General features: G+C 39.7%; 1 protein-coding gene across 13 annotated transcripts in view; it reads right to left on the bottom strand.

The window, feature by feature from the left end:
* The window catches only part of KLF12 (KLF transcription factor 12), a 249,071-nt gene that overhangs the window by 91,032 nt on the left and 139,230 nt on the right, over positions 1-18,809 (bottom strand). For all 13 annotated transcript variants that reach the window (XM_071741198.1, XM_071741127.1, XM_071741143.1 and 10 more), the window contains one exon: positions 3,807-4,350. In XM_071741198.1, the coding sequence (XP_071597299.1) occupies positions 3,807-4,350 (544 nt within the window). The remainder of the gene's footprint in view (positions 1-3,806; positions 4,351-18,809) is intronic.

Consider the following 18,809-nt stretch of genomic DNA (forward strand, 5'->3'; position numbering starts at 1 on the left):
AACACTACAGACCTGAGGAAGAGTGGCTGGAAAGCTGCCAGGCAGAAAAGGACCTGGGGGTGCTGGCTGACAGCCAGATGAATACGAGCCAGCAGTGTGCCCAGGTGGCCAAGAAGGCCAACAGCATCCTGGCTTGTACCAGAAATAGTGTGGTCAGGACAAGGGAAATGGTTGTCCCTCCTGTACTTGGCACTGGTGAGGCCACACCTTGAGTACTGTGCTTAGTATTGGGCCCCTCAGTACCAGACAGATATTGAGGTGCTGGAGCAAGTCCAGAGAAGGGCAACAAAGCTGGTGAGGGGTCTAGAGCGTAAGCCTCACGAGGCACATCTGAGAGAACTAGGATTATTTAGTCTGGAGGATAAGATGCTGAGGGAAGACATTATTGTTCTCTACAACAACCTCGAAGATGGTTGTAGTGAGGTGGGTGTTGGTCTCTTCTCCCAAGTAACAAGCAACAGGAAAAGTGGAAATCGTCTCAAGTTGTGCCAGGGGAGATTTAGATTGGATATTAAAATTCTTCACTGAAAGAGCTATTAAACACTGGAATACGCTGTGCAGGAAGGTTGAACCTCCTGAAGGTGTTAAAAGATGTGTAGATGAGGTGCTTAAGAATATGGTTTAGCACTGGACTTGGTAGTTAGTTTAAGGTTGCACTATACAATCTTAATGTTTTTTTAAACCAGAACAATTCTGTGCTTCTGTGACATTAGAGATGCTCCTGAAAGAAAGTGCTATGGAAAACACTAGGATGAATGACATCAGGGAGAAGGATGTACAGCAGCAGAGGAGATGACAAGTGCAGGTTAGAAATATTAACAGATAAGGGAGGAGAAATGAAACAGAACTGCTGAAACTGGTCCTCAAAGAGCCATCAGCAAGATGGGAAGGACTAGAAAAAATGGAAAAACAGAAAAAGAGAGGGAAACAGAAGAGGAGGTACTGATTTCTTGTGCTGGAGGGAAGAGAGAATTCAAACACAACATGAAAAAATAAGTGTTTGCTTGAACTGCCTAGAAAAGCAGTCATTAGGGGGAGAGGTTTGTTTTAGAAAGAGGAAGGTGGAACATATGGCTCCTGGGATGCATCAGGGGAAGCAGAATGCCACCTGAGCAAAATGCCTGGAGGCAGGATTAGAAGAATGGTGGTGGCCTGAGAAGGTTTTGCAATAAAATTAAAAATGAAATGGTTCTAGTCAAACCTGGAAGGAAGAGGGAAATTCAGCATGAGGGAAAAATAAAACAGATTAACAAGAACAAAGCCTTTATCTATACCCTACTTCTTGTGTTTCTTCCTGAAAAACAAGACAGATCTGAACTTAACACTTACATAATTTTTGTTAATTTCAGTATTGAAGAAAGTATCTCACAAAGTTGGTTCAGGAAAGTGCTTAAGTTTCATTTGAGTGAAAAGGACTTGGATACAGGCTGATGTAAAATACAACTTTCAGTGCTTCCCAGCCACAAGCCCTGGATCATCAATGTGGTCTCCAGTTTAGCCTCAAAGAAGCAAGGAACATAGAGATTATGGGACAAATGCTGCTCATGATATCTGTGTATTGACTTTGTTTCTGTATGCATGTTTTTTGTTTGTTGTTGGGGTTTTTTTTGGAAAATTATCAACATTCATATAGAAGTTGAAATTTGTGACTCTGGATGATTCTGAACCTGCATTTCTCCTTCATCTGGTAAAGGACTAGCAAGCAATTCCATCTGACAGCAACGCCCTGTTACAAGCTGTGTACACATATTTCTTGTTTTCAGCAGGAAAAGTTGACCACAGAAGGGAAGTTAAGTCTATACACATATGAAATTTATTTAAGTAGTTAATTTATGCAGTATCATAGCACCTTATTGTTTATAATACTTTAAGCTAAAGAAAGAAAAACACACTCCAAGAAAAGATGACAAAAGTTGAGTACCCAGAGTGGACTGCTGCCCATTATTCTTCTATTGTATTTATTCAAATTAACAGGAATGTGTGTATCAAAAGAATTCGTGATAGGAAAACTAATACAATTGATGAAAAAAAAAAAAAAAAAAAAAAAGAACGCTTAATCCCCTCTTTTTCTTTTTTTCTTTTCCTGTACATTAATAGGTGCTGCAGGGCTGGTTAATGCCAATAACAGCACAAAGGCAATACTGGCAGGGCAGCTAAGGAGGCCCAGAGCTCGTGGGCTGAAATTCCTATCGTACATTAAATTCTGGAATTTTGTTGATAAAAGTGGGGTAGTGAAGTTCCAGTTCTACAAAATCAGGAGGTGCTTCCTATTGAGGAGACTACTACCAGAGCCAAATAGCACCTTTGAAAGGAAAACAAATAGGAAAAAGTCTAGATGAGCTCAAGGCAACATGCAACTCAATGTTTAAAAAAACATAGACTAAAATTTCCCCCACCACTTTTTTCTCCAGATAACAGTTAATAGTTCTTCTTTCACTCATAATTTCTTGACGTAATGGCACAAAGTATTAAAACTACGTCATTGCATCAAGTAACTTCTTAAATTACCATTTTGAAACTTAAAACAAAACCCAGATCAGCTGCGAGCTACCTTCCTATGTCCAAACCTCTTGAGAGGGCAGTCTACATTCAGGTACTGAGGGAATGGGAAAAGAATCAAAGATTTATGGACAAAAGAATGCTACTAAACATGAGAATGACCCATCACTGTAGTCCTGTAGAATAATACACAATTGCTAATATATCAAAACCAGACATGAGAGTTGAAAAAACCCCAAAACAGTCTTCTAGTTGTACAGACTTGTTCATTATGAAATTAGGTACATAAGATGTATTACTAAATATCCCGTAGTCTGGCAAGCCCTAAAGTAAGGTAATCTGTCAGTACCCTCCCTTTCTGTCTCAAGCAATACTTCATTTCAGGGAGAATTAACCATATTTTATTCATTCACACGCAATGAACCTTGAAATGAATCTCTCTCTTTCCCTTCCTCATGTTTCTATCTCTGTCGCTAATGCCTCCTCTATAAAGCTATGGTTTTCCAAGTATCTAGTGACATCTGTTTTCTCTTTTCATCCTCCACCCACCATGTCACAGTCTCTAACAAGTTTTTGCTCCCTCACTAGCTGTTATGTTCCCATTTTTTCTTGCTCTCCAGCTGCCCTTTCTGTGATCTTTGGACACCTCTTCACGAGTGCATCTGTCCTTCTGGCATCTGCTTTCTTCCTTCCTTCACATCTCCATGTACCTCTCAGGTCCTGTGTCTGCAACATTCATTCCCAACAAAAGTATTCCATGTGGTTTCCTTCCTTTCTGCTGTTGCATCTGAAAGAAGAAACCTATTCAAAGTCTTGCACTGCCACTCCTTGAGCTTAATAAAACCTACCTCTCTGCATCTGCTACTGCTCTTTGGTCTAAAAGACTTTCCTTCTAACGTTCCTACACCTCAATAATTATTTCTCTTTGGATGGAAACAATATATCTGACACTCTTTTCCTTGCCAAATCTTTATCACCTGGTGAGTTTTCCATGTTCACCTATGATGTTTTAAGTATTGTCATTATTCTGCTGTCCTCCTTCTTCTGCATCTGAGAAGGATTTGTTCCTCTCAGGACAAAACTTTCCACAAGTTTTCTGAGCATCTAACAGCACTGCTGCCCCCAATAATTTTAGAAATACTTATTTTAAAGAGCATCTGGGATAAGACTTTATATTTATACTACTGGGAGGAACCTTTACGTGTCTTTTCAGAGAACAACCCTGTAAGTTTTTAAGCAAACCATTTTACAACTTCATTACACAGTCTGAAAGATGCCACAGATGCACAAAACTGGTTCCATCTTACCTTTGACATGGCTTCTCCCATCTTCCAACAGTGGTACTACTATAGTGTTGTTCATATTCCCAGGTGATCTCACAGCTGTATAGACAACCGGTACCGACTGTACCACCACGGGAATGCGGTGCACGTGACTCATTTTGTTGGACTGCAAGTTCATGGGACTTGAAGGTGGTACTGGGTGGATAATGTGCAAAAACTGCTGGCCTCCAACACCAGATGCAGAGGCCACAAGAGGACCCGGAGTTAATACTGACGGTACAGAGGCTGCTGAGGATACTGATGTTATTACTGTGGGTGATGAAGCTGGCCGACTCGAAGAAGAAGAAGTAGAAGTAGAGGAAGGGGAGGAGGCTGATGCTGTCATGGAAACTGGTGAAGATGAAGCTGCTGTAGGGGACGACCTGGCTTTGTTTATTGACAAGTCCACTGGTTCAGTCTGTGTTTGGAAATGGTCTGTAGATAATGAATCCTCTGTGGGGTCTGCCTTCATGTTGTTTAGTAACAAGGGTACAGCTTCCATATCTGGGTAGTTGTGGACGTTTGGAGACTGTTGAGGAAGGACAAAGGAACATAATTAACAGACATGGTTAAAGATGAGTTGCACACCCAATCGCTAATACACATCATACTGTTTGGTCCTGAAAGCCAAAGGATTTGTTCCTGTTTCTTAAATGACATGAAATGCCAGAAATGGGTATGTTCAGTTTTAACAGACCTTTAAAAATGAGTTCTACTTCTGTATCTTAGAAGGTGGCAAGATTAATATAGTATATATATCACTGTTTCTTCCCTCTGCTCAAAATTCTTCAGTGGCAAAAGCCTTAGGATCTCCAGAATTAACCAATATGTATATTGATGTTTTCTTCCTAACACCTAACCTTAAGTTACAGTATTACTTTCTTCCATCATCTCCAATGGACATGAGGAAATACAGGGTACCACCATTTTTCAAACAATCACACATACAATCTTCGAGCATGCAGAATGTACCCTACTTGTCTGCCTTCTTCTAGCCTAGGCAGACATTGCTGCTTCTGTCTTAAGTCACCTTTAGAAGAACAAGCCTTAGATCTCTTGCTTGCTCTTTGCAGCCATCTTTGTAGGTTTGTCCACATCACTTTTCAGAAGGTGGTGCCTAAGGCTAAACAGAGCACTTCAGTTTAATGTTTGACTTTCTGCATTCTGCATGGTTACTAATAATGAACTTACAGGTCAGTACAGAGCCCCATGTTTGTATGGTTGTCCCATTACAAGCAGCAGTGGACGTGCCAAGTAATTATTCTGAATCAGCACATTATCCAGTTTTCCCCATTGTTATAATTTTTTTTTTCCCATACTAATTAAGAAAAAATTTCTTGACTTCACAGAATAATTTTATGCTTTGGATCAACTCATTACTCTACATTTCTTCTAGACTGGTGCCATCTGCTATTTTTGTAGTTTTATTCCTTATTTCCATCATCCAAAAGGCTAATAGAATTTCTGAATAATGGCAGGCCAAAGAGATAGGCTCATTTGATAAATCTTTCCTTTTTGACAGTACATCATTAATAACTACTCTTTAAAAATGTTTTTTCAAGTAATTTTCAATAGGCAGAGCAAGAAAGGAAATTCCCATCGATAACCTGGTAGTAAGACAAAGCACAGCTCTCAGCTCCTCAGCTAAGAACTTCCATGGCACTGCAGAGCTTCTCTGTAGGCACACACACCCCATTATGTGCTGTATGTATGCTATGGGAAACCAGCCTCAGTAAAAAAACAAACATTTGCCAAGCTACTTCAAACCTTACTCGACCCAAAGCTGTTGTTCCATATACAGATCTAACAAGCAATCTTTTTATGGCACCTAAGCAGCTCTAAATGCATTCTCTAGATTATAGTATTTACTAAGTATCTAAAAATATTAAATCAGAAATATTTAAGCCACAAACATTTTAGTTCATCTACTCTAAATAAACTAACAATCAAGCAAGCTGTGAATTCACTTTGGGATTTTTATCATCAACTGTATTAAATATTTTCATGGAGAACCCTCCTGGTTTTGAGTCAGAGCCAAATTTCATCACAGAAAGGAGTTTTACTGCAAAAGGAAAATAGAAACACTAATATTAAAAATTCCAATAATAACAGCTTAAGTGGTTATTATCCCCAGCATGCTGAAAGATGAGACGTTCTAGTGGATCCCATCTATTCAGCTGATTTAGACTGGTTCTCAGGGCTGACACTTTGTCCCATTTGAAAGCAAGAACATCTATTGAACAGCCAGTCTCTTCCTCCATTCATACACAAATCAACTTAAAACAAAAGGATCTCAATTCATCCAGCCTTCGACCCTGCTGTTCTGCTGTAATACAAGTAACAAAAGAAAAAAAAAAAGCCTTTATAAAGACAATAGGAAATTCTCCTGCTAAAAAAAGAACATGGAATGAAGAATAAGTCACTTTACAAAGCACATAACCAGATACTAGTAACAAGGTCAAGAAAACCTTTTCTTCAAGAAGGCAAAACTGTCTGTAATTATAGTGATGATCCCTGGTACCTTCTTCTGAAACACCTCATCCAGACTCTACTGTCAGTAATGAGATTCTGTGTTAGGCACCCCATGTCTGCCATGATAGAGACAAAACCATAAACATCCATGGCACAAACAGTTGATTTGTCAAATCTTGACAAGTCGTATACGCAATAGGCAAACAGGCTGGTTCTGCTGAACTAAATATACTGATGGTAGGTAGAGTGAAGGCAAGTCCAAGAGGGTCACCCTGCACAGGCTATACTGAAATCTTCCTCAGGCCAAAGGCAACATCTTAAATGTTTGAGAGAAGAGGAATAAATGGGATCAAATTTCAAGGGTCTTGTGCACATAGCTGGGCAAGGGTCATCTAGAAGCAATTGGCACTGCCAGCTCCATCCATGGAAGAAATCTTACAAACTTACTTACTTTCAGGCTTTCTCTGGGTGCCAGAGGCAGATTTCAGGTTAACCTAATGCCACCTGCCTCAGCAGCACAACCTCTTACTCTGTGGCTGCCCCATCCCTGGAAGTGTTCATGGCCAGGCTGGATGGGGCTTGGAGCTACCTGGTCTAGTGGAAGGTGTCCCTGCCCATGCACAGGGGTTGGAACTGGGTGATCTTTAAGGTCCCTCCCAAACCAAGCCATCCTATGATTCCATATAACTTGGAATAGAGCTAAAGATGGATTATTCTGCTGTTGCTGTCCTTGAGTAATCTGAGGGCACTGGGGACTTGGCATATGCACACCAGACTGCTCCCAGAAGTCTTTTGACTTCTGTGATACTACCACAGCTGGACACAAGGGGGATCCACATAGACCCCAAAAGCAGCCCATCAGAAGTCTGCCCCGAAGTACCACCTGCCTTGGAAGCAAGAAGCATCGGGTACCTTAAAAAAGTGCTTGTTCAATTGTTTTTGAGACTAAGCACAGATCCTGACTTAGAGATTACTCTAGATTGTGCTAAGAACACACCTTCATTTTACCATAGTAATTACACCTAGTCTTTTGAGAATTATAAACAATTAAAAATAAAAATAAAAAGGAGAAAGTATCATGTAATTACAGTATATCATACAAACCACTTTCTCTTTTAATAGCTCTTCTGCATTCACTTTTGTACTGTTCATTTCTTATACTGCATCTACCTTTCAGTAGATAGCCTCTTCTTGTCCAGAGCTTTTGGAGGGGCCATGAAGTCTCTATATACTGTGGTAATACAGTTGGTATTGTTATTTCAGTCTTCAGTGGTGAAACTGAATTCAAAACCTCTACAATCCCTTCATTAATTTCTCCAAATAGGATGCAAACTGGTCTGCCCTTCAGTGACCTCCTTTCCCTGCCAAAACTCTAAGACTAAGAATGCCCTTTCTTTAGTAAATTCAGGCTGTGACTGATGTCAGTCGACATTACAAAAGACAGCAGGATCCTTATCAAAACAGGTTTGGACAGCCCGTACTTAAGATGAAAAATGCAAACAAGTGTTGTATTTTGTTCTGGTGGTGGTGAACAAAGAGATCTAACCCATCAACTCACAATCCTTTACAGTGACCTACATGTTGTATAGACATTTCTCCATGATCTCAGATTTTATCTAAGCTGCCAATGATCTATTGAAGTTGTGTTTGAATCAAAATTTTGAACACTAAAATATCATTGTTTTCTGAAAAAGGATGGTATATTCAAACCTTTCCCAATTAACTACATGACAAAGAGTAGCATCAAAGGCAAAAGGAATGGCTAAATTCTCAGTATACTATTTCTTAGCATCTTCCCAGAACATTATTAACCAAGAATTAACTGCTCATTTCCCCAGTCAATGACTGTTGCCATTACTTTTATTTAACAGATCTACATCTCTTCTAATTGAGAGGATCACAGCACTATGGCTGGGATATACCTTCAGACATTCTGTCAGCTCATAAAGCAAACTGAATTTAAAAAAATGGTTGTTTTTTTTTTTTTCTCCCATCTCTCTATTCCTGCCTTTCCAGCCTCAATCTACTCAACTAAGCTTCCTGCGGTGGTGTGGGCTCAGATGATTGTTAGTTTGGGCTTCTGAAACAGGTTGTCTCCATCTGGATTCCAAAAGTGTCTGTGCTGGTTTTGCAAAATTTGTTTTGGTTTCAGGGGTTCTAAACTCTGTTGTTGAGAGTTTGGAAGCTTCCAGAGCATTTGGTGGGTTAGAACGGGTTCAGCTGGAGGTCCCTGTAACCCAGCAGGCTGCCTTGGATGCCAGCCTAGACCATGGGAATGCAACATGATGGGATACAGCTCTACCATGGCTGCCCTCATCATCTCACTGCCCACTGGTACAAAAGGGAGGGACAGTTTCAGCCCTGCCTCCAGCTGAGACTCAGAGACAAATATCACCAATGCCTCTCTCTGCAATGCCACCATCACATCTTATACTGTTCACCATCCACTCAAATCCAGGCTGAAACAGAACTGGAAGGTAGGTTAGGATAAATCCCTGCTAGAAAAAAGCTGCATGGCCTGCTAGTCAGTGCTCTTGGTTCATGCTTTTTGTGCCTGCCCTTTGAAGATGTACACCAGTACTCTCTGCAGTGCTCCCATTTCATCAGCTTGCCATTAATAAACACCGCCAGGAACACAACTCTATTCACAAAGCTTTTTCTGGCTGTGTGAAAAAGCATTCCTCACTGCCTGTTTCCTCGATCATTATGGAAAAACAACCAGCCAGCCACAGAACTGGCTGCAAGACTCTGAGGGAAGCATGGTGAAGTTATGGCTGATCCTATCTGTGAGACGTCCATCCTTTCCTGCAGAGCTCTATTTAGTCTTCATTACAGCCCCCTGAAATCCACACCCACTTAATTTTGGATAAATTTTGCAACACCCCCTTTCCACACTCTTCTACTGATGGCAGTCTTCTCTGTGTCTCCCAGCATTGTCTCCCATCAATACCCAAGCCACGAAGAGCTCACAGTTTCCACAAAGCTGAGGTTCAAACCAGTGAAAAAGCAAAGATCATTTTGTTTTCAGCAACTCATCCCGACGCCTTGCAGTGCATCAACTTCACAGGGTACTAAAAGCTTCAGTGACTCAAAGCCTCTGTCGAGCTTTATTGCTCCCAAACAACAAGAGTTTACAAACCTCCAACAATCAGTTGTCAGCTCTAAAGTGTTCTTCCTTTTTGGCAGCTATCTCCCAAGGTCAAACAATTTGTAAGAAAGCATACCAAAAAAGCTGTCCTTGATGACGGAAACTGAACAGACTAAATTTAGCATTTATAAAATAAGCTGGCTTTGAGGACAGGAAGTTAAAAAATAAATTGCTCAACGTTTAACTCTTCAGTCAAATCACATAACCCCCCCTTCTTGGTTGTCACTGTACTGCCCCACCTCGTACTGCTCTGGCAGCAGAAATTTCAAGTGGGATGAATTTGTTTTGTCAGAGTTATAGGAGAGTGAGATGAGAAAAATCATACTCCTTTTGAAAAGCTACCTATAATTTTAACCATTTCATTGTCACTGCCATACAGAATCACCAAGGCTTGGTGATGCTCAGGCTTTAGTCTTCTGCTCAGGCAGTGGAGAACTACACCCAGACAGAACAGCTTTCAGCTCTGATCACCATGCCTATAGGCTGGTATCTAAATAACCAAGAATATTCTGCAGTTTACAGATTTTTAAATACTTCACAGCGTAAGAAACACATGCTAGGTTCAAAATGATAAAAAAGATTTGCTCTGGTGGAAGTAATTTTGCCTTTGCAAAGCACACTGATGTGCTTACAACTCTTAATGCCATTAGACAGGCGTGCAGGTAGATTTGGTTGAGGCTGTGGTGTGTTCATCTACAGTTTACAAATTGGGTTTTTTATGCCTGAAACAGAATAAGGTTAGAAAGCTCAACCCTAGGAAACTGCATTGCTGTGTATCTGCCTGTCACACCCCAACTAAGCACTTGGAGAATGGAAGATGGGTGCAGTTAGATTGGGTGAGTAGCAGCTTGGGTACTTCAAAAGCTCTGTAAACCATGGCCCAAGTACCCAGCCCTTTATTCAGTGCTTTCCTAATGTAGGAGAGAATTCTCTTTAAAATTAAGGGAAGAATTATTTTGAAAACACCTTCCTGTCATGAGACATTATATTCAGAGTATTCACAGGCTTCTGCTCCAAAATCCCCCCTTCAACTAAAGTAAACAAAATGAAAAGGGAGAAGTAAAAAAAACTGAAAAAAACCAATGAACTCAACAACCTTCAGTTGAAACATTCTGCTGTCCTCCTGAAGAGACATGGATTCAAAGACACCCAACTCTGAGTTGCAGCAATCATTATTAATTTGTATACGAGGGACACAGCAGTACAGAAGGAACAGACAGCTATATAGAATCAGAAGGGTCAACATGTAGATAGCTGAGAACTAGAACTGAGCAAAATCCTTAAAAATGGTTTCTGAATAAGTAAGCAGGCATTTGTGCCTTTCTGCTGGAGGCTGCTGCTGCAGGCTGTCCCACGCTGACAGAACTGCTCAGCTCGGATGTGTTATACAAATGCAGGAAGTCAAACTGAAGAAGAAAGCAAAATGCAAGGGAGCTGGATCTTCCTCCTTTTTTCTGGAAGCATAAATTTAAAAAGTGGCTTACTATTAGTTTTTGAGAAATGGTTTCTCAGGGTCCAAGTCAAATTTGTGCTCCAAGGAAGATGAGAGATCCCCGAGAGACAGCGCTCCCAAGTAAGGTTGAATAAGACTCTTAAAATAACTCACATTGAGGGTAAATACTAAAAAGCACCAGTTGGCACCAAGAAAGACAGAGGGAAGAGTCCAGAAAATATTAAAATAAGAAAATATTCAGTGAAAATACATTTAAACAAATCAGAATTGATTCAACAGGAGAGACCGAGATACCAATTTTGAAGTATTTGTGATTCTTTTAATATAGTGTTATCTGTGCATAACTCTTGGATGACTGATTCCAGAGTGGATGTTTCCAATCCTCAAGACCTAAAAAATAAAATTTCTATTCCTCTTGTGAGTCTCAAGAGGCAAAGGATACTCAGCACATGCTATGAGGTGCATGTGGCCTTTGTTAGCAGAATGGTTCTAAATATGTAGAACCTCCATTAGATGCTCCAAAATAAAACAGAATTAGTGAAGAGCTGGGAAGAACAAATTTAAAGCAACCATCCATATTCAGCAAAATTCAATCTCTAAGGCTGTAAAAATATTATTTTTTTTATCTTTTCCTAAACAGCTCAAACTTGGACTGGCGAAATGTGCTTCAAAACGAAAATAGATCCCTACTCAAACAGTTAAGCTTTTAAAAATGTTTAACAATGAAGGCAAATACACCTAGTGTGAAATTACTTACTTTTAAATAATACATCTGCAAAAACAGACTAAGTATTAAGGTTATTTGGCCTTTATTTTGGTCCCCAAACTGACACATTTGCCAAAGGATTCCTCCAATGGAACAAGTGATACTAGATTTCTACAGCCCAATAAACTAATCAGTTCCTGTACTATCTGGCACGGTAAATGTAAAAATACAATACTTTTCTTGAATATAAGTCCAAATTTTCAGTATCTCAAACTCTACATGGGCCTGCCATTATCTTTTTGAAGAACAACAAAACCTACCCCTTCGAGCCCTAAATCATTAACACATTCAGAAAACTATCTGTAAAGCACAGATTCAATATTCAAGCAGTGTTACTTGAATGCTCTGCTAAAGGAAGAATCTGTTGAAAAAAACAGACACAACATTGACACAACACAACTCTTTAAGAGAAATAAGTCTTACAAAGGTATGGAACAACAGTATTGTAAAACATTACTTTCAATATTATTTCCTTAAGCATATAAAGAATACTGATAATATATTTGTAATCCTTGTACTAATCCATTTGAGATTTGACCATAATTTCTGAAAAAATGGCAGATCTCTATATATATATCTGTTAAAGGGGAGTTAAAATACTGGGGAAAAAGTATCTTACTACAATTCAAAAAATTTTTTTTAAATCCCAAACAACATGAATTTCACATATCCACTTCAGCAGCTGTCCTAGTGAGTTATTCCCTCATGTTTTTGGGGAAAAACAATTTCACAGAAAAACAAATTTCACAGAATCAGAGAATCATTTTGTTTGGAAAAGATCTTTAAGACCCTAAGAGTCCAACTGCTGCCAAGTCTACCACTAAACCATGTTCCTTATCACCACACCTACATGTCTTTTAAATTCCTCCAGGGATGCTGACTCCACCACTTGCCAGGGTAGCTTGTTCCTGTGCATGACAACCATTTCAGTAATGAAATTTTTCCTAATAGTAAGCCATGTGCCCTTGTGGACAAGAAGTATCCTGGGATGCATAAGAAAAGTGTGGCCAGCAGGTCAAGGGAGCCCATCTTCCCCTTCTACCCTGGTGAGGCCATATCTTGTATACTGGTTCCTGTTCTGGGCTCAAGAAAGACAAGGAATCACTGGAGAAACTTCACTGAAGAGCTACAAAAATGATCACAGGACTGGAGCATCTCTTTTATGAGGAAAGGTTGAGAGACCTAGGACTGTTTAGCCTGGAGAAGACTGAGAGAAGGTCTTATTAACGCATGAAATTAACTATAGGGTGGGTATCAGGAGGATGGGGTCAGACTCTTTTCAGTGATGCCCGGTGACAGGACGAGGGGCAATGGGCACAAACTGAAATACAGAAATTTCATCTAAAGACGAAGAAGAACTTCTTTATTTTGAGGGTGTCAGAGCATTGAAACAGTCTGTCCAGAGAGGCTGTGGATGCTACTTCTCTGCAGACATTCCAAACCCATCCAGATGTGATCCTGTGCCACTAGCTCTTGGCTAACCTGATTTAGTAAGGGAACTGTACTCAATGATGTCTATAGGACCATTCTAACCTCTACCATTCTCTGGAGAGACTGAAGCCCACCTTCTTACACCTCCTCTCAGGTACTTACAGAGAGCAATAACGTCTCCACTTTCAAATTCTTCATTTCCCCAACTCCAGTTTTAAATTGGGATCTTTCCATTCGGTTTATATAAAAAAACCCAAAAACCTACATTGAAGAGCACTATGAGTTAAATGAGATCAAAGAGTTAATAAATGTAAGTCCTTGATATTTACATTAGAAAATAACTTAAAAAATTTACTACGCATACACCAGGATTTGTACATTATTTGGTTTCATCAGTCTAGACTGCTTAGCCTAAGATGGATTTTTTTCTTAAATGCACACAGCAGCATTTACATTTCTAGTTGAAAATATTCAAATTATATTCTAAGATTTATTTTTATCTAACAGGGAAGCTTTCAGTGCTTCCATACAAACCAACCTGCACCGAAAAACAATGAAGGCCTGAAGAATAATTTGTAGCCAACAGCATGCAGAAGATTCACAAGTTAAAATTTTGATGTGAAGATTTGGTAAGCAATTTCTTAGTCTGCACATCACAGATCATTCATATTAGCAAAAAAATAACTATGACAAGCAAAGCATGAAACTATTATTTATACCTTTTAAGCACCAGCCCAAAGCCATGCACCCACCAACCTTGGAGCTCAGCACTTCCAAAGTGACCCTGCACTTCCATGTAATTTCTCCTTGGGCAAGGAGTGGCAGATACTGCAGGAGGACTCTCTGCCCCCAATAAACACATCTGGCATGGAAAAAGGCATGAAAGACTGGGCAGTTAATTCTTTCCAATTACTCTTCATTACTCAGTCTTTCTTTCATCTCCTCAGGGGTATGAAGATACCCATGAACTACTTGAACAATTCTACAGCTACCTGATAAATTCATCAGGAGTGGTGATGGTCGTGGGGATTCCACACCTGAAACTCACATTTTGATACATTATCCATATACTGCAACTGTGCTTCTCTCTGTCTCTTTCTCCTTGTCTCTGTTCACCCCAATTTCTACCCGAAGTTTTCCTTTTCCCAAATGAAACTCTTTCTTCTGTTCAAAGTCCTTCAAGATGATGTTTAAGTTCATTTTGTTCTTCTCATCTCTGAATTGAGATTGCATCTCAGTTTTGACATGCTTTTCTTTACTAAAATAAATTACATTGAATAGAACTAACTATAGTTAGGTCTGACTGAAATGAAGCCCTTCAGTAGTTTGGGAGTGGGAGACAAAAAAAATAGTTCACTTCAGAGAGAAAAGGTTTAAATAACTTTTTACTAAAAATAAGACTTTCCAGTGTCTGTCCCTGAACAGACTTCCAGGACAACTATCCCAGAACTGGCTGCCTGTCCTAGTAAAACAAACATGCTTGGTATCATTCTCTGGCACTGAAGGCCCATGGCCTGAATTTGTATAGCCAAAACCTCCCATCCTCTGAGTGCAAGTGGCTCTACCCCAGGCTCATTAAACTGGAAATAACAAACTCACTTGTAGCTCACTGAAGTCCTCCCTCCTACTTCCACCACTGCCCTTCCTCTGGGACAAAGAAGCAGCAAGGAGGACATGAGCTGACCTCAAAGAAGGAAAAAGAGCCAAATCTGGGAGAACAGTAGCTAGAAAAAAGCACTACAGAGACAGTCAAAATGCAGAGATTGAGTCTGAGAGGGGAAACTGATACTGACTCCTGGTTGGGAAGACTCAGACACCATCAGTAAAGAGACTGGAGCTCCAATGGGTTATGTGAGGGGAGCCTGTGTATTAATGAAATTAGGCATTTTACATCCTGAAGTCATCTAATGTCACCTCAGATGCAACTGGCAAGACTACAGGATGAGGACAAGGGTGGGAAGAAAATGATGCCCAAATCCCTGGGTGATGAGGTTGGCTGGCAAGGCAGTAGGGCTTGGTTGAACACAAGGAAGAGTGTCCCATCCTGAAAGAGACAGGACAGGTCAAGTTTGGAGCAAGCAGACAAAAGGGTTTGTGACAAGTAAAGCAAAACATCCTGTCAGTGCCTGGCATGGGACCCAAAGCCACTGAGGTTCACCATTCCTCTGCTGTCAGCAGATATCACTGAAAGCCACTGCTGAAATATCCCATCCCTCCACAACACCCATCCACAAAAACTGAAGACAAGAAGTGTGGTATTGCAGTAATTGCTCGCTACAGGGTCTGATAAAAGTTAGCACAGACAGTCCTCTTCCTAACACTGCTCAAAAGCAGACTGCTTCATTGTTCAAACCTTTTTCCAACATATTTTGTGAAGGAAGGATTGGGATGGCTACTTTTGACTTTTTCCCCAAAAGTGAATGTGCTTTTACACAAACTATGAATATGTATCTATGGAAAAATTAGTTTTTTATGTCTCTGGGATGGATTTTTATTCAACTCACTGGCTTGGTATGTCACACTATTTACTCTTACACACAAAAAGACCAAGAATTAAAATCTAACCCTCTATGTACACAATGTTCAGTCTTTATATATATTATAAAATTACAATTAAAGTAAGTAAGATAGGATATGTATTATATTGACACCAGCATGACCAGCAGACACATATTCTGGTGTAAAGCAACACTCTGAAGCTCAATGTGAAGACTTCCTTGTTTCAGTTCTCATCCTAAGGCAACAATAACCAGTTACTGATAATCAGAAATCTCCTTTAAATGGGGATAACAGAGACTATTTCTGCTTTACGGAAGGAAGAATGTAGGGTAAGAATCTCAATAGCTTTTCCAGTGCTACAATACCAAAGTTCAGAGTTCCAACATTAGAGCTAGAACAACATAATAATAACAATATTCAATCAATTCTAGCCATGAAACCCTATATTATTTTATTCTTTCCAATTTTTAAGGGTCCTGAATGTAAATAGCATAGTACAAAACCTATCATTATTCACAATAATCTTCACGCTCCAAAGTCTGCAAGTGTGTACCTATAAAAAGTCTCATTATTTGAAAATATCACATCTGAAATCTGAAACACTTGTACACACTCATGTTCCTACTTCTTTATGCCTTTAATCTTAAAAACAATAGATATCTAGGCAACTGAACTAAAACTCAAACTGATAGTTTTCTTAATAGCTAACAAAATCACAGTGACTTTTATTACACAGAAGAAACTGTGTATTTAGTTTTTCTCAGTACAGAGCAACACAGAACTATTATGATCATCATGTCTTTAGTTATGGGTGACATCACTCTTAAGTTTGTTTCAGAGGACTAATTGCTTTCAAACAGAGGAACCATCAATTTTTAAAAAAGGTGTTTGTAACAGCAACTTAATACTTTTCATAACCTAAGCTTATATCAGCTTTGTGTTACATAACAGTGCCTAAAATTAAATTCTGTTAAAGACAAAAATTGTTGGGTTTTGACTACAAGTAATACACATAAAATACCAGGTTAGCTACCGAACCTAAACTGTAGATAGAACAATTCTCATGAGATCCCCCATAAGATAAGTATTTTAATTTAATGTAAACTTCTCATATGCTTCCCACGGTGACAGGGGCAACAAGACACAAACAATTTCTCCTACTTCTCCAGGGAAAAAGTGAAAGAAATGGAAATGAAGAACCCTCTGATTTTGGCCCACAAATTTCTTTTCAATGGAATGAGAAATCTTTTTATTTCCAAGACTTGTTACAATCTACTGCTTAAAAAAACCCCAAAACAAACAAAACCAAAAAGAGGGTGTGTGTTAAAATGAACTATCACTAATGATGCACATTGACCCATTTCATATTTATGTTAGGCAAAGAACACACATCAGTAATTTTGGTATCTCTTTGCTATTTCTTTACAGATTATAACAAGCTAGGGAATTTAAAATCAACTCCCAAAAGCTTCTGGTTGACCTAAATCCTCTTTCCCTGCCTCCTCCCAACCCCTTTCCTTTTTTAACAAAGCAATGTTTTGTACAAAGTTTACTTTTGGTTCCTTCACTAAACGAAGTGATTTGGGCCCTGTATGGATGCCCACGCATTTGAGTCTTCCTGGAGGACAGCATGGAGCCATGGTACAGGCTCTGGCACCTTCATGGGGAGACACTGGCACTGTCTGGGATATGCCAGTACATCTTGGGAAGGTACAAGGTGACAATGCTGTCAGCCATGCAGATTTGCTAACTGCAACACACACAAGCACCTCCTGCAAGCATGGAAGGCAGAAGAAAGAAAGTTGGTATTTTGTTTCATTCTGGTAAAAAAGGTTTTATAATGCTTGATGTCCTTTTGAACACAGAAATAAACACACTGCCCACTGCATGATGCTGTGTAACATCACAGCAGTGACTTCAGAGTAAGCACTGTCACACATACCCACAACAGGACATGCATCACGCAACAGGATGTGGCATCTGATGTTTTGTGACATCACTGATATCACTCAAACATTTGAACCAAAATTACTGTTAAGGATGGAGCCCTCAACTCCATGTCTCCATAAACTGGCAATTTGTTGTTGTATTTTTACATGCATACACAGACACAAGGATTCAGACTTATTCAAAAGCAAAAGCTTATGTGAAAGATCCAAAGTCATTGACCATTTCCAGAAAACATATTCAAGAAGCACCACTGTTGAAGACATAAGAGTTGAGCATGTGTGCTGTTTTGCTGTTCTGACTCAGAAATAAGTCTTGAATTACACACAAAACCTATGTGTTTACTTTGAGAGTGGTGTACAAGGTAACTTGAAAAGCAGCAGAAAACAAATCATTCTATTTTCCACTAACTGTTGTTACCCTGTACAATCAAGTGCAGAAGAGCACACCAAATATGTCTGAGTAGACATACTCTGCTTCTCCTCAGACACAGACACTATTACTCCTGTTGACACATGGGTCTTATGTTTAAGCTATTTTACAGCACTAATTAGTACTGACAACTCTTAATATATTACAAATTAAAGAGACGAATTCACATTTAGGCTTAGAGGTTTTTTTCTCCAGTGAATTAAAGAGTATCTCTAGCTTTAACACACACATAATTGCATGTTACAGCCATGAAAATCTAACACCAGAAAACTAATAGCTGTAAAGTGCAGCTCTTTGATAAAGGGCTTGGAGTCTCACAAGTCTGCTTCAGTTATTTGAGACTTTAGAACTCAAACAATAAAGAAGATGGTGTCTGAGGCAGAGTAACACCTGAGCAGATAGGACCATAGTTTGTCTGCAGGGCAGTTCCTACAAGACCTGGGGCAGGGTGATGGTGTAATTATTGTGCTTAGCTCAGGTACCCTTGAAATGTCAGTACACTCAACACTTTAGCTAGATTTCACCTCTACTGTCCTTCACATATACCCATGGATGTATCAGTGAATGGTTTGGCTTGGAAATGACCTTCTAAGATCATCTGGTACAACCTCCCTGCCACATGCAGGGACACCTTCCACTGGAGCATATTGTTGGAAGCCTCAGCTGACTTGGCCTTGAACACTTTCAGGGAGGAGGCACCCACAACTTCCCTGGGCAACCTGTTCCAGTGTCTCACCACATTCATTGTAAAGCATTTCTTCCTTATATCCAACGTAAATGTACCTTCCTTCAATTTAAAACCACTGCCCTGCCCCATGACCTGTGTCATTCACTGAAACT

This window comes from Heliangelus exortis, chromosome 1 (assembly GCF_036169615.1).
Source record: "Heliangelus exortis chromosome 1, bHelExo1.hap1, whole genome shotgun sequence".
Lineage (NCBI taxonomy): Eukaryota > Metazoa > Chordata > Aves > Apodiformes > Trochilidae > Heliangelus > Heliangelus exortis.